General features: G+C 40.6%; 1 protein-coding gene across 1 annotated transcript in view; it reads right to left on the reverse strand.

Annotated features, from left to right (window-relative positions):
- Positions 1–12,022: 12,022 nt before the first annotated feature.
- cacng7b (calcium channel, voltage-dependent, gamma subunit 7b) overlaps positions 12,023–17,192 on the reverse strand; it is a 31,454-nt gene continuing 26,284 nt past the window's right edge. The window contains exon 6 of the mRNA XM_007256464.4: positions 12,023–15,608. Within this exon, the coding sequence (XP_007256526.3) occupies positions 15,162–15,608 (447 nt within the window). The 3' untranslated portion in view covers positions 12,023–15,161. The remainder of the gene's footprint in view (positions 15,609–17,192) is intronic.

The following is a 17,192-nucleotide window of genomic DNA, read 5'->3' on the forward strand; positions in this document are numbered from 1 at the left end:
GTCTCGCGTCACTGCAACGCGGCGGGTTGGTTCACGGACGCGTGCGTGCGTGCCTGCGTGAGTGCGAGTGCGTGCGTGAGGCCGAATGCTGGTCCCGCCCCCTTCGCTATCCGCAAAGAGAGAGAGAGAGAGAGAGAGAGAGAGAGAGAGAGAGAGACGGGAAGAGAGAGAGGGAGATACTGTGTGATGGAAAGAGAGAGAGATGGAGACAGAAAGAGAGAAGTGAGAGAGAGCAAGTGAGCGATGGAGTGAAAGAAAGAGAAAGAGAAAGATGTAGAGAAGCTATGATGTTACTTAGGAGTTTACAATGTATATACAATGGTTTTGTTATGGTTCAAATGTTGGTTGCTATGGTGTTGCTAAGTAGTGGCATAGGTATGTTAGGTTGTTGTGGTGTTGTTTAATGGCTGCTAAGGTATTACAGGTGGTTTCTAAGGTATTGTATGTATTTGCTATAGTATTGCTAGGTGATTTCTAATCAGATGCAATACTATATCTGTTGGATGATGAGTTGTTGCTAGGAGGTTGCTAAGGGTGCTGTCATGTGATTGCTCTTAGTTGATGCTAGGTGTTGTTATGGCATAGATATTGGTTGCCAGGGTGTTTGTAGGTGGGTGCCTTGAAAGCCAAAATGTATGCTATGATGTAGCAATAAGGTTGATATTCCCCAGACCTTTCTCTCAGGTCCCTCACTTACCCCCAGACCCAGCCTTTCTCTCAAGTCCCTCACTAACCCCCAGACCCTGCCTTTCTCTCAGGTCCCTCACTAACCCCCAGACCCTGCCTTTCTCTCAGGTCCCTCACTAACCCCAAGACCCTGCCTTTCTCTCAGGTCCCTCACTAACCACCATCCCTGCCTTTCTCTCAGGACCCTCACTAACCCCTAGACACAGCCTTTCTCTCAGGTTCCTCACTAACCCCCAGACACAGCCTTTCTCCCAGGTCCCTTACTAACCCTCAAACGCTGCCTTTCTCTCATGTCCCTCACTAACCCCCAGACCCAGCCCCCCAGATGCTAGGTGTTTTTATGGCATAGATATTGGTTGCCAGGGTGTTTGTAGGTGGGTGCCTTGAAAGCCAAAATGTATGCTATGATGTAGCAATAAGGTTGATATTCCCCAGACCTTTCTCTCAGGTCCCTCACTAACCCCCAGACCCAGCCTTTATCTCAAGTCCCTCACTAACCCCCAGACCCTGCCTTTCTCTCAGGTCCCTCACTAACCCCCAGACCCTGCCTTTCTCGCAGGTCCCTCACTAACCCCCAGACCCTGCCTTTCTCTCAGGTCCCTCATTAACCCCCATCCCTGCCTTTCTCTCAGGACCCTCACTAACCCCTAGACACAGCCTTTCTCTTAGGTTCCTCACTAACCCCCAGACACAGCCTTTCTCCCAGGTCCCTTACTAACCCTCAAACCCTGCCTGTCTCTCAGATCCCTCACTAACCCCCAGACCCTGCCTTTCTCTCAGGTCCCTCACTAACCCCCAGACCCAGCCTTTCTCTCAGGTCCCTCACTAACCCCCATATTCTGCCTTTCTCTTAGATCCCTCACTAACCCCCAGACCCAGCCTTTCTCTCAAGTCCCTCACTAACCCCCAGACCCTGCCTTTCTCAGGTCCCTCACTAACCCCCATCCCTGCCTTTCTCTCAGGACCCTCACTAACCCCTAGACACAGCCTTTCTCTCAGGTTCCTCACTAACCCCCAGACACAGCCTTTCTCCCAGGTCCCTTACTAACCCTCAAACCCTGCCTTTCTCTCAGATCCCTCACTAATCCCCAGACCCTGCCTTTCTCTCAGGTCCCTCACTAACCCCCAGACCCAGCCTTTCTCTCAGGTCCCTCACTAACCCCCATATTCTGCCTTTCTCTTAGATCCCTCACTAACCCCCAAACACAGCCTTTCTCTTAGGATACTCACTAACCCCCAAACCCAGCCTTTCTCTCAGCTCCCTCACTAACTCCCAGACCCATCCTTTCTCTCAGGTCCCTCACTAACCCCCAAACCCAGCCTTTCTCTCAGGTCCCTCACTAACCCCTTAAGTCCTGCTTTTTGCTCAAGTCCCTAACTAAGCCCCCCAAACACTGCATTTCTCTTAGGTCCCTCACTAACCCCCAAACCCAGCCTTTCTCTCAGGTCCCTCACTAACCCCTTAAGTCCTGCTTTTTGCTCAAGTCCCTAACTAACCCCCCCCAAACCCTGCCTTTCTCTCAGGTCCCTTACTAACCCCTTAAATCCTGCTTTTTTTCTCAGGTCCCTTACTAACCCCCTAAATCCTGCTTTTTTTCTCAGGTCCCTTACTAACCCCTTAAATCCTGCTTTTTTTCTCAGGTCCCTTACTAACCTCCCAAACCACACATTTCTCTCAGGTCCCCCACTAACCCCCAAACCCTGCCTTTCTCTCAGATCCCATAATGACCCCCAGACTAATTCCCTCCTCACAAGTCTGTAGTACAGTAGGTACAGATCCCTCCCTCAAACGAAGTCTGCTGACTAATCCTGCTGTGTACTGTCTGAGGTTCTCAATTAAAATGACTAATGAATCTTGTTGGTGGGGTTCTGGTGGGGGTTGACAGGTGACGAGTGGTTCTATGCAGGTTTTCTTATTACAATGTCACATTAAAGGAGTGTCCAAACGGCTGATAGAAGCATATGATGATTCCTGACATCAAACTCTTTCAGCTGATTCATAGAAAATGGATGGATGGATTCTTTTATATATATATTGTCGAGTCGAGAATTAGAAATACAAAATCATGCAAAATGTGAGATTTGCATTATATGACCCTTTACATTTACATTTGGAAGTTTCTATATTTCATCCACCAGGCAGTCAGACTTCTCAACGCACAGAGACAGAACTGAACCCCCACCCCACCCACCACTCACCCAACACACTCGCACAAAACTAAACTGTACACCCCCCCCCCCCTTTACACAAAACTAAACTGTACACCCCCCCCCTTTACACTCACAAAGAACTGAACTTCACCCACACACACACCCAGTCAGCACACAGAGGCTGACATGACTTTATTTGCTGCACTCTTAAAAACTATAAACTCTACCTCAGTAACTGCTGTGATTATATATGTTCTATATGTTACAGTATGTCACACATCTCTGCACCTTATCCCAACTATACACTTTATTATACCGTATCGGTACTGCACTGTCCTGTCTTTAAATTGTCTCGTCTTTTGTATTTATTGTATTTATTGTTATTTAGTGTTATAATTTTATAATTTTATGTTGCACTGTCGTCACTCCTGCACTTCATGTTGTCTATTGCTTGTTGTTCTATGTTGCACCATGGTTCCGGAGGAACGTAATTTCATCACACTGTGTACCTGTACTCAGATGTAATGACAATAAAAGCCTCTTGACTCTTGACTTGACTTGACTCGTTATTTAAAGTATTTTCCACACTGTAAATTAATATTAAAGACATGAAAACAATTAAAAGACACATATGGAATTACGTAGAAAACCATAAAAAGTGTTTTTCCTCCACAATATCCTGATCTAAATCTGATGAACTGAGATGGTGATTTGAGGTGATTTAAATGGGATAAACTGGAGCTTCACAGTGTGAAGGAATAGCAGCAGCTATTGTTCAGCACCTCCAGAAACTCCTTCCTTCAAGACGCTGAGAAAACTATTCCAGGTGACTCTCCCTCATGAAGACCAAGAGTGTGCAGATCTGTCCTCAAACATAAATGTGCTAAAACATAAAACATATTCTGTTTTGTTTAACACTTTTAAATCAGCATGTGTTCCTGTATAGCTTTAATATAGTCTTCAATATTAAATGTATAATTTTAAAAATCAGTAAAAGAAAGAAAACTCACTGAATAACAAGAGATGTGTCCAAACTTTTTACTAGTGCTGTAATCACACTTTTTGTCACAGTTTTTGTAGCATACCATTTAGAAGATTACATATTTTCTTTATTCAAGAAACCCATGCTGATGTGAAAAATGAAGTTGAACATTCCACCAGTGGAACCAGCACAACTAATTCCTATTTATGTAAAAAAAATGTATAACACATAAACATACACACAAACAGTTTGAAGACACAAAATCCAGAAGGTATGGAATTCAGAAGGTATGTTCCAAAAGGTATTTTATTTTTTCCAGTGCATTTCCCACCACTTTTAACAGTCTAACCACGCCCCCTTACCCAATGGACCAAATGATTTCAATTTTAAGTCACCAGACTTCATTACATTGCACTTAGCAGATGCTTTTATCCAAAGCAACTTACAAATCGTCGCTGTCCAATGAAAAACAAGTATATCCATTTCTGTTGATTTTTAGTTTACTTTATTTTTTTCTTAATTCTTGAATGAATGAATGGACCAATAGAAATACTTCAAAATGACCTGAAATAAATTCTTTTTACATTGACTTCCATTGAATGTTTTGAATCAACTGTGCTCTGTCTCTCAGGGCTCTGACAGCCAATGGCAAGATGCATGACCGGGATTCGAACCAGCATTCTACCGATCATACTGGCAGAACTTTAAACCACTTAACCACTTGATGTCCTTCTTTAGGAGTTTATTAAAGATAGTGAGAGATTCTCCTGATCTGGTAGTAGAAGGTAGTTAGTTAGAGGTGTTAGGAGAGTAAGTGCTCTTTGAAGAGTTCTGTCTTCAGGAGTTTATTAAAGATAGCGAGAGATTCTCCTGATCTGGTAGTAGAAGGTAGTTTGTTCCACCATTGGGGAACTCTGTATGAGAACAGTCTGGATTGCTTTGTGTGAATGTTTGGTAAAAGCAAAGCAACGTTCATCTGAGGCCGGGAGGTAACATATAAGCCTTAAGGAGAGAGAAGAAAAGAGGGAGCTTGTTCTGTCATCACCTTTTAAGCAATGGAACAGCTTTAGATTTTTTACAAACAGACTAAAAGGTAGAACAGATAAAATACTAAAGACAGCGATTACTTACACTGATTACTTATGTAAGACCTTGGATGATTAATGTGGATAACTAAACAGAGACACATTCTCTGATATACATTTTTTCTTTCAGGTTCCTTCATATTTATTGTTTGATCGTTAGCCGTTTAATTCATTTCAGGTTGCGTGGATCCGGAACTAATCCCGGTAGAATCAGGTGGAAGGCAGATTCCTAATTACCTACTCTTCCCTGAGGTAGCCGAGGTCCCTTCAGCTTGCTCCAGAGTGAGATCCACCTGTCAATTACAGTCAGTACAGATTTAAAGGTACATATAACAGGTAAGATTAACACAGTCTTACTGGTGATAAAGACAGCCCTACTTCAGTGGTTTTTAATTGAGCCGTCACCTGCACACCCTGCAGCTTGACTTGTGTGTCTTTGCTATCATAATGATGGGAAAAGTATACCATGTGCACTAATTTTTTTTTTTATTAATTATTAGTGTGTTTTGGGAGTAAAATTAAATAAACCAATCAGTGTGTCACTTTCCCTTCCCTTGACTTGGTGGATTGCTATTTTAACGGCGCAGCTACTCTGACATGTCCAACGCTTCTCTGCAGAGTAAACTCACCTGCTCGTTCATGTTCATTCATTGTGCCTGCTTGCGAGCTAAAGTCAGACAGCCAGGTACGTGTTATCAAATAGAAGCTAACAGCATTAGGAACAACATGGGAAGTTTCTATGTTATTTGTGCAAATAACACATCAGTGTTATATACTTTGTTCGATAATTCAAAGCTAAGGCCTATTTAAACTGTGTGTTTAAATAGGTTTACATAGGATCTCCGGTGGATTTCGCATTTTACAGAGACTCGATTAAGACTAGGTCAGTGGCTGAACTGCACTTAGCAGGGCATTACACATGTTGTAAAGCAACATATGACATTGCAAAGATTTTATTAATGTAAAAATGTCTTTATTTTAAAACATTTCTAACTGTTGTCAGTCTTGCTGCCGCCTGGTGTTGCAGTGCTGTTAGCCATTAAAGAAGATACGTTTTTCCCGATACGTTTACTCCTCCATCAGACTAAAGCAGCGTTATAAAGGATCACCGGAGACATTTTTTTCACAAAATCGAGGTCACATGGCATTCATTCATTCTAGAAACCACAACTAGACATGAATGAAATAAAACATTATGGAATGACAACTTTAAGGGTATTTTTTTAAAAAAAAAAACACCCAAAGGGAATTTGTTACTTTTAAAGATGTTGCAGCTGGGCCTGTAGATCCTGTCATGATACGATCACATCAGAACGGCTTGATCCTCTACAGGTTCTTGAAGGGTTGCCCAATTGTTAGGGGGAGGATTTCACCCCTTCCTCTTATAAACGTTCCAAAAGGAAGGGTTACACTCAAAAACAAGGAGAAGAGGAACAAAAGTGAATTGGGATTGGGCTAAAGTCTCGCATGTTTAGCAGGCAAATGATCTCTCACCAAGAGGTGCACTACCCTAATTTCTCTCAAAGGTGTCATTTGAGGGGAATTGTACCAGTGTCTGCAAGCCAAAAATCAGTGTATATACAATTTATTTTAATTTAATTATAAATTATACATTTATACATACTAGAATTAGAGTTTTTCTTTTTTTGCTGGACATAATAAAGGTGTTTTAAACTCTCTCTCTCTCTCTTTCTCCCTCTCTTTGTCGAGCGAGGTTTGGTTAATGCAGGGTGACAGCTCTTTCATGCAGTAATGGTGGTTCTGAAAGAAAAGCTCCACTAAACCCTTTACTCTCTCCCTTTTCTCTCTCTCTCTCTCTCTCTCTCTTTCTCTCTCTCACTCTTCTCTCACTCTGTCTTGCTCACTCGCTCGCTAAATACAGGGCACATACACATTCGCACTAGTTCATGCACAAACACACTCTTTCTCTCTTTCTATCTATCTCTTCCTCTGTCTCTATCTCTCTCTCTCTTTCTGTCCCTCTCGCTCTCTCTCTCTTTCTCTTTTACACACACACACACACACACACACACACACACACACTCTGATCAATCGGTCTGCGCCACCCTAGGGCAATAGTACACTGCAGCACAAAGCAGAGCGGAGAACAATGTTTTAATCTAACAGCCCCTGTCTAGAACACTCACACACACACACACACACTCGCTCACACACACACCCCTCGGTCTGTTAAGCTGGCTGTGCATGCTGTGCATTATAATAAAGGACTGCAGTGGTTCAACCTGCCCCGAACACAACACACACACACACAACACACTGCACCCAGCTCTGCAGACCAGTGTGTGTGTGTGTGTGTGTGTATACACTACACACACACACACACACACACACACACACTCTGAAGAGCCAAAACATTATGACCTCCCCCACATGAAGGTAACAGTGTACTAGTAGAAGCTGTGGGGTCTCTGTTAGCAAGTAGATTGGGAAACAGTGGGTTCTTGTAGTCGATGTGTTGGATGTGGAGAAATGAACAGAGTGAAGACCTGAGACACTCTGATCATCTGAAGGTCAGATCATTAAAGCCAGATGCCTGAACTGTGTGAGAGCATGTCCTACACAAATACATGGCCTGAGGGGGCAGTTAGCCGTGGTGAGTGCCTACTAATGATGGCCCAATGAGCAACAGATAAAGGGTGGTGGACCATTTTTAATCATTTAATCCCTTTTTCTTTGTACAGTTTGCAGAGGGGTAATTTCCAATTGCCCCACTCTCAATAATCATCCCCCAACACAGCTTTGCGCATCTGGACAAAACAGCTCAGACTCAGCCACCACCCTGTTTTATTTTGGGGATGGTGTGTTCAGGAAGATGAGCAGTTCAACTTTGGTCTCATCTGACCACAGCACCTTCCTCTACATGTTTGCTGTACAAACAGCAAGTAATCGCTTAAAATCTCAATAAAATACATTTAAGTTTGTGGCTGTAAGGTGACAACACTTGAATGGGGAAATTAAGTATTTGATACACTGGAAATTTTGCAAATTCTACAAAGAACTGACTTAAAATAAATAGAAAATTACTTTTTCTTAATAATTAATTTGCATTTTATTGCAATAATCCTAATGACGAATCCCCCTATCACCAGCATTGCATTAAATAAGTATTAGATCACCTACCAACCAACAAAAATTATGGCTCTCACAGACGTGCTACTTTTCCATTAAGAAGTCCTCCTATGCTGCACTACCTGTATCAGTTAAACCAGTTTAAACTCATGAACTGTTTAAAACACACCTGTTCACACACTCAATCAATCAATCAATCAATCAATCAATCAATCAATCAATCAATCAATCAATCAATCAATCAATCAATCCAACCTTTCCACCATGACCAAGACCAAAGAGCTGTCTAAGGAAACCATAGACAAAACTGTAGATCTGCACACGGCTGGGATGTGCTGCAGGGCATCAGGACAATAGGCAAACAGCTTTAAAAGAAGCAAGAACTGTTGGAAAAGAACAACTGTTGGCTCAATTATTAGAAAATAAAAGAAGCACAAGATGACTGTCAATCTTTCTCAGTCTGGGGCTCCGGATGAAGAGTGGTGGACCAATTTCAATTATTGTAGCCCTTTTTAATCCCATATTTTAAAGGCCAGTTACCCCACCCCCATCACAGATAGACAGACTCACTGCAGCAGGGATTTTTGCCCACTCCTCCATACAGATCTTCTCCAGATCTTTCAGCTTTCAGGTCACTGGGCAACATTGAGTTTAAGCTCTCTAATAAATTTACATTTTATTGCATGAAATAAGTATTTGATCACCTTCCAACCAGGAAGACTAGGAAGAATTCTGTCTCTTTCAATCAGGAAGTCCTCCTGTTCTGTATTAATTACAACAGTTTGAACTGGTTACCTGTATAAAAGACACCTGTCCACACCTGTCCACATACCTGACCTGCACAAGGCTGGAATGAGCTTCAGGACAATAGGCAAGCAGATTGGTGAGAAGGCAACAACTGTTGAAACAATTATTAGAAAATACTGTACACTGTTCAATAAATAAAAAAATATATGAAAAATATGTGTGAGAAAAGATAAAGGTAGTGCAATGATGGATAAAACAATGTGCAAGAGGTGCAGGCATCAGCAGATAATGACAATACTGAATACATGTGCATGTATACCATAGGTACAGGTGCATTTAAAAAATAAAATAAAATATTGAAAAGTTACTTTATTTCAGTAATTCAGTTCAAAATGTGAAACTCATATATTATATAGATATATTACAATGCTAATAAAAACACAGAAATCTATGTCTCAGAAAAATTGGAATATTATACAAGACCCATTCGTAGTTTTGGCAGTGTGCCAAGTCCTGCTGGAAAATGAAATCAGCATCCCTATAAACGTTGTGCAGTAAGATTTTTTAATGGGAAAACAAAGCTGCACTGACTTTAGACTTGATAATAAAACACAGTGGATCAACACCAGCAGATGACAGACATGTCTCTCCAAACCATCACTGACCTTCAGTAAATTTTACATTTCATTTGTAAATCAAGGGAGCAGAGTCTGGAGGAAGAGTGGAGAGACACACAGTCCAAACTGCTCGAGGTCTAGTGTGAAGTTTCCACCAATCAGTGATGGTTTGGAGAGACATGTCATCTGCTGGTGCTGGTCCACTGTGTTATAAAAGTATGTGTAATAATGTGTAATATAAAATTATAATATTTGTATTAGGAAATTGGGTGAAATGTTGTCAGTCTTTCATAGATTAAAACAATAATGTTTATTTTACTCAAATAAATATATATAGTACAATTAGAGGTAATGATCATTTTAAAATGGCTTCTTTATTTTAGCTGGAGCTGTATATGCCAATATTTACTGTAAACAAAAGCTACTTTAATTTATTTAGAGCAAATTTATATTATTGTTTTCATTATGCATTAATATACTGCAATCTTACTATCCTTTATTGAATCTCTAAGTAGCCCCCCTGTGGTCATAATTCATACTACATTTTATAACTGCTGTCTCCAGCTGTACACTTTGTTCCCAGGCTTATTAAAACTTGTTCAGAATAAAATAATGCTCTAATCTTGGTTTAAATGTTGAGATAAATTTTTGATCATTGACTTTATCCCTTCTGTAGATCAGATCATCCTCCACACACTCAGCTCTTCACACTCACACAACCTCTCAGCAGGGCTGTGATGTAATCACACTCAGAGACAGCACCAGGTGTACATGTGTTCGGGTGCAGCTAAAGGGACACACACACACACACAAACACACACACACACACACACAGAGAGAGAGAGAGAGAGAGAGAGAGAGAGAGAGAGAGAGGGCTGATTTGTTTTTCCGACAGTTTCCAGGGAACACATGAACCTCTTTGTCCTGCCATTGAACTCTGCTCACCCCAGTCAATGCCACTGGCCTACATTCACACACACACACACACACACACACACACACACACATACACACACACAGTAACATAACACTCCTACAGGAAAGATCCTACAGTGCTTTGAATTTAGCATGGTATCTACACTTGGTTCTACCTCATTAGCTATGAATACTAGTACTGCAGCTAGTAATGGGCTGTGTGGTGCTGTGCTGGACTGTGTTGTACAGTGCAGTGTTGTACAGGCCTTTGAGATAGTGGGCTGTGTGGAACAGGGTTGTGTGGTACAGGGATGCGTTGTACAGGGCTGTGTGGTACAGTGCTGTGCGGTACTGGGCTGTGTTGTACAGTGCTGTGTGGTACTGGGCTGTGTTGTACAGGGTTGTGTGGTACAGGAGTGTGTTGTACAGGACTGTGTTGTACAGGACTGTATTGTACAGGGTTGTGTTGTACAGGGCTGTGTTGTACAGGACTGTGTGGTACAGGGCTGTGTGGTACAGTGCTGTGTTGTACAGGGCTGTGTTGTGCAGGGCTGTGTAGTACAGGGCTGTGTTGTACATGGCTATGTTGTACTGGGCTGTGTTGTACAGGGCTTTGAGATAGTGGGCTGTGTGATACAGGGCTGTGTGGTACAGGGCTGTGTTGTACAGGGCTGTGTGGTACAGGGATGTGTTGTACAGGGCTGTGTAACACTAAGCTGTGTTGTGCAGGGCTTTGAGATAGTGGGCTATGTGGTACAGGGCTGTGTGGTGCTGTGCTGTGTTGTACAGGGCTGTGTTGTACAGTGCTGTGTTGTACAGGCATGTGCTGTACGGGTCTGTGTTGTGCAGGGCTGTGTTGTACAGTGCTGTGTTGTATAGGGCTGTGTTGTACAGGACTGCGTTGTACTAGACTGTGAAGTAGTTTGATGTGTTGTACAGTGCTGTGTTGTGCTGTGCGGTACAGGGCTGTGTAAGTGGTGTATTTGTTGTTATTGTTAGTGAATTAGTGAGTTCAGGACCACGGACAGCACCACTCAATCTGCTCAGCCTGCAGTACCACCTTGCACTTGCCAGAGGGCGCTGCTGTACTTCAGATTTACTGTAGCTGTCTGTCTGTCTATCTATCTATCTATCTATCTATCTATCTATCTATCTATCTATCTATCTATCTACAGTGGCTTGCAAAAGTATTCATACCCCTTGAAATTTTTCACATTTTGTCACCTTACAACCACAAACTTAAAAGTATTTTATTGAGATTTTAAGTGATGAACCAACACAAAATAGCACACAATTGCGAAGTGAAATCAAAATGATATATTGTTAATTTTTTTTTAAATATTTTTATATCTCAGTGATGGTGAGTTAGGGGTGGGGGGTACGCTCATTATGCAAAAAAAGGATGTCAGGGTTCAATTATAAAGATTTAACTTTACGTAGAAATGTATTGAGTAAATTTACTGAGTAAATTCTATATGTTACTTTCTTAGAGTCAAATTTTGGTATTTATAATTGGGGAAAAATTGTGGTAGATTTGATGTTTTTTTTTCTGATCTCACATTAAAGCAGAAATTAAACATAATCGCCTGTTTTTTTTCCTCAAATGTTACTGTCATATATACAGGTTGCAGCTATTTTCATAGGGCATCCCATCATTAAAATGATATTTGCTGTATGATTTTACTGAAAAAAAATCCACTAATTCGTTACAATGTATAAAACATGTAAATAAAGGCAAAATCAAGCAGTTAAATAGAAAAAGCAGAATCAGCACAGTGGCTTTATTTTCATTGATAATCACTCCCACAAATCTTACACTGTAAACTCTCTCTGTCACAGCAGCAGCAGCATCAGCAGCATCAGCACACACACCTCCATTAATCTCAGTCTCAAAGCCTCGTTTCAGATTTCAGAACTAAACTGCATATTAATTCATTAGCATACTAATTCTACATGCGTCCGTAAATAAGACCTAGCGCTTAGAAGCTTGGGAAGAAAGTGATGAAACCCGCTCTAAATCATAAACGCATGGATAACCGGCTTCAGCTGCCCGGGAAATTGCTTCCTGCAACTCTGGAAAGTCCAGGATATGAAAACACACACAGTCTAACCTGGACTTACTGGTGTTTTCCCAGTAAATGTACAGGTGCATCTTTAAAAAATAGAAAATCATTAAAAAATTACTTTATTTCAGTAATAAAGCCCATATATTAAAGATGTATTACACACAGAGTGATCTATTTTAAGTGTTTTATTATTTTTATTGTTGATTATTATGGCTTACAGCCACTAAAAACCCAAAAATCAGTGTCTCAGAAAATTTGAATATTATATAAGACGAATTGGTTCCTTTGGCAGTTTGGGCAGTGTGCCAAGTCCTGCTGGAAAATGAAATCCACATCTTCATAAAAGTTATCACTGACCATCAGTAAATTTTCCAAATTTCATTTTAAAATTGAGGGAGCAGAGTCTGGAGGAAGAGTGGAGAGACACACAGTCCAAACTGCTTGAGGTCTAGTGTGAAGTTTCCACCAATCAGTGATGGTTTGGAGAGACATGTCATCTGCTGGTGTTGATCCACTGTGTTTTATTATCAGGTCTAAAGTCAGTGCAGTTTTGTTTTCCTGCAAAATCTTACAGCACTTCATGCTTCCCTCTGCTACTGACAACTTTTATGGAGATGATGGAGAATTTTAATTTTCCAGCAGGACTTGGCACACTGCCCACACTGCCAAGAGTACCAATTGGTCTTATATGACATTCTAATTTTCTGAGACACTGTTTTTTGGGTTTTCATTAGCTGAACGATATAATCATCAACAGTAAAGGAAATAAACGCTTAAAATAGACCACTCTGTGTGTAATACATCTATATAATGTATGAGTTTCACATTAACTGTGAATAAAGTAACTTTTCAATGATATTCCAATTTTTTTGAGATGCACTTGCACCATTTAGTACAGGATTAGGTTCAATCTGAGTCTGCACACTGGCCCCAAAGGTCTTGATTAAGTCCATTAAATCCATTTTGGGTCATTTTCATTTATGCTCAGTCCATTTTCAGTTAATCCATGAATTCCGAGTTAAAAATACACCAGCATAATATTTACATCATACAAATCTCCAGTCCAGAGAATCTACTTTGTGCTTGCTGTAGAAATAAAAGAACGTTGTTTCTAGTAAAGATTAACTTTAAATACTTCATTAATATTAACACTAATACTGATACACTGATTGAGAGAGTGATGGAAAAGAATACATTTCAGTTTCACCAGCAGAACTGAAGGCAACAATACAGTCTTTGTGCACTATGTGTGTGTGTGTGAGTATACATTAAATTGTGCTCCATAAGTACAGTCTTTTGCATTGTACATCACTTGTGCAATAAACCCTATACCACCCTGTAACACCCTACAGTGATACAGGTCACTCACTACTCGACTAACATTCAGATCTTAACAGTAAATCTCTCATTAATCACACACCTTCAACTTTCTCTGCTCTTTTTCAGGCTGTGTCCCAAACTGCCCACTTTACTATAAAGTGCACTAAACTGGCAGAGGAGAATTAGGTATGAATATAAACACTGATCTGATTCTCGTAATTTATTACCTAGCAGGAAGAGACTGCACATGTGTATTGATTGGTCTAGATCAGTGTGCCGTGAGATATTGTAAGGTGTGGCATGGAAAATTATGCAATTTCCTCACTTGATCATTACTTGGCACATTGCCAAGTGACAGTGTTTTAAAAGTAGTCTATTTTCTTCCGTTTTGGTTGGGGGTGTGCCGTTGGATTTTTACTGGTCTAGATGATTATGAAATATTGTATATTTGTTAAATATACAAATAAGATGTTTGATAGTCTTATCTTGATCCACAAATAGCAAAAACAGTGACACTTCAACTGAATAAATAAGTCTTTAATGAGTATGGGTATAGATGGTTTGGGTATGGATGATGGGTGTAGGTATAGATGTGTTTGGGTAGTGATTGGTGTAGGTGTAGATGATTTGGTTATGGATGATGGGTATAGGTGTAGATGGTTTGGGTATGGATGATGGGTGTAGGTATAGATGAGTTTGGGTAGTGATTGGTGTAGGTGTAGATGATTTGGTTATGGGAGATGGGTATAGGTGTAGAGTGTTTGAGTATAGATGGGTATAGGTATAGAGGGTTTGGGTATAGATGGGTATAGGTATAGAGGGTTTGGGTATGGATGATGGGTATAGGTATAGATGGTTTGGGTATGGATGATAGGTATAGAGGGTTTGGGTATAGATGGGTATAGGTATAGAGGGTTTGGGTATAGATGGGTATAGGTATAGAGGGTTTGAGTATAGATGGGTATAGGTATAGAGGGTTTGGGTATAGATGGGTATAGGTATAGAGGGTTTGGGTATGGATGATGGGTATAGGTATAGATGGTTTGGGTATAGATGGGTATAGGTATAGAGGGTTTGGGTATAGATGGGTATAGGTATAGAGGGTTTGGGTATAGATGGGTATAGGTATAGAGGGTTTGGGTATAGATGGGTATAGGTATAGAGGGTTTGGGTGTTTATAAAGCAAAAACATTGCACAAATGGTAATAGATACACATGGAGATTACTTTTTGTGGCACTTAAAAAGCAGAAAAATTGGATTTAAAGTTTCTGACCACAAAGACTGTGCAGCCCTTCCATTGACAGCAAGTAAAACTAACTTAACAAGGTCTGTTTAACTGTTGATGGTAAAAATAAATCATATTTTATAAGTTTATCAGAATTCTAAGCTACATATATGTGTGTATACACTGTTGTAATGTAGGGTATAGTGATGAAGGGGCAATTTGGAACACAGCCTTTACCCCTTTTTCCTAGCTGCAACTCACTTCACTGCCTCTGTCTAACACGGGGAGGCGCTCATGCGCATGTGCGTGTGGTAGTGTGGGGGTGGCACGGCAGGGGGTGGCATGGCCAGGCCCTGGGGGTCAGCGGGGTGCAGCGGGTGGTTGTGTGTAAAGGTTGCTGTGGCTCCAGGTGACTGCAGCTGGTACGCCGTGGCGGAAGCGGGGCTGGAGACGGCGGTCAGGCTGGCGGGTGGCGCCCCCTGCTGTACACCAGGTTTGGGTGGGGGCTGTGGCTTCTGTGCCAGCTGTATGGAGACGTCACTGGACAGCTCTGAGGCGCTGCGGGCGCGCTGGGGTGGGGGCCATGTGTCCGGGTGCAGAAACTGGCCACTGTAATCGCTGCTGTCAGACAGACGGGGGCGGTAGAGCGCAGGGTGAGGGCGGTACATCTCCTCCTCTGCATAGCGCTTCATAAAGAGATAAACAGACATCACACCTGCACCCTGAGAGAGAGAGAGAGAGAGAGAGAGAGAGAGAGAGAAATTAATGCGTATGAAATAACATGCGTAACATTAAAATCCAGCATGAACTTCTAATAACATCAATACCCAGAACTGAGTTTTTTTATATGCATACAAACATATCTTAGGGTAAATATATATTAGAGTAGCAATGGTAGGAGATTTACACAGTATAATAACCATAATATCACAGTATCACTGTATTTACAATTATCCTACAGCACTAAAAGAACAATGATGAGTATTAATAAAACAAACAAATTTTAATATGAAACAAAGATAACCTTTGTAAGTCTAAAAAACAGTTTTTAAATGATTATTTCAGTTTATTAAAGGAAAGCAAAGGAAAAAACAAAGTCATTGATCATATATCAGTCTGGAAAAGGTTATTAAGTCATTTCTAAAGCTTTGGGACTCCAGTGAACCACAATGAGAGCTATTATTCACTAATGGAGAAAACACAGAACACTGATTGAGCTTCCTAGGAGTGACTGACCGGCCAAAGGAAATTACTCCAAAAGGGCATGGACAACTCATCCAGGAAGTCATAAAAGACCCTAGAACCACATTTAAAGAACTGTAGTTCTCAGTTAAGGTCAATGATGTAACAATTAGAAAGGATGAAAATGGTATATATGGGAGAGTTCCAAGGTAAAAAAAAAACACAACTGATCAAAAAGAACACAAATCTCACACTTACCAACAAACATCTTGATGATACCCATTTGGCTTACATTTAACACAGGATTTTAAAAAAAGGACATCACACTGAAAGTCAATGGCTAAAAAAAATAAATTGAAGGTTTTGGAGTGGCTTAGTCAAAGTCTGATTGAGATGCTGTGGACGATCTTAAACAGGCAGTTCATGCTTGAAAACCCTCCAATGTGGCTGAATTAAAACAATTCTGTAAAAAAAGAGTAGAGCAAAATTCCTCCACAGAGATGTGAAGACTCACTGCAAATTATCAGTAAAGCTTAATTGCAGTTGTTGCCATCAAGGGTGACACAACCATATGTGGTTTTTCATATGTGGTACACCGCTGCAACCTAATTCTGCACCAGGAATGGTATAAAGTTATCCAAAAACAGTGTGTAAGACTGGTGGAGGAGAACATGCCAAGATGCATGAAAACTGTGATTAAAAAATAGGAATATTCGACCAAATATTGATTTCTGAACTGTTAAAACTGTATGAATATGAACTTGTTTTCTTTGCATTATTTGAGGTCTGAAAGCTCTGCATCTTTTTTGTTATTCAGCCATGACAGTATTTGTATTTGTTGTTCATAGTTTATAGAATAAAAAAAATGTTAATTTTACTCAAACATATACCTATAAAAAGCAAAATCAGAGAAATTGATTCAAAAACTGAAGTGGTCTCTTAATTTTTTCCAGAGCTGTATATTAATAACACTGTAAATGTAGGTATTGTGAGCTGCTATTAAAGAACATATGAGTAGGCAAAACCTGAAGACGTCCACTATATTAGTATATGAATTAATAGCTGAACGGTTGTATATAATGTAAAATAATATAAAAATGTGTGTAACTTCTGTATGTAGTGGA

This window comes from Astyanax mexicanus, chromosome 6, assembly GCF_023375975.1.
Source record: "Astyanax mexicanus isolate ESR-SI-001 chromosome 6, AstMex3_surface, whole genome shotgun sequence".
Taxonomy (NCBI): domain Eukaryota; kingdom Metazoa; phylum Chordata; class Actinopteri; order Characiformes; family Acestrorhamphidae; genus Astyanax; species Astyanax mexicanus.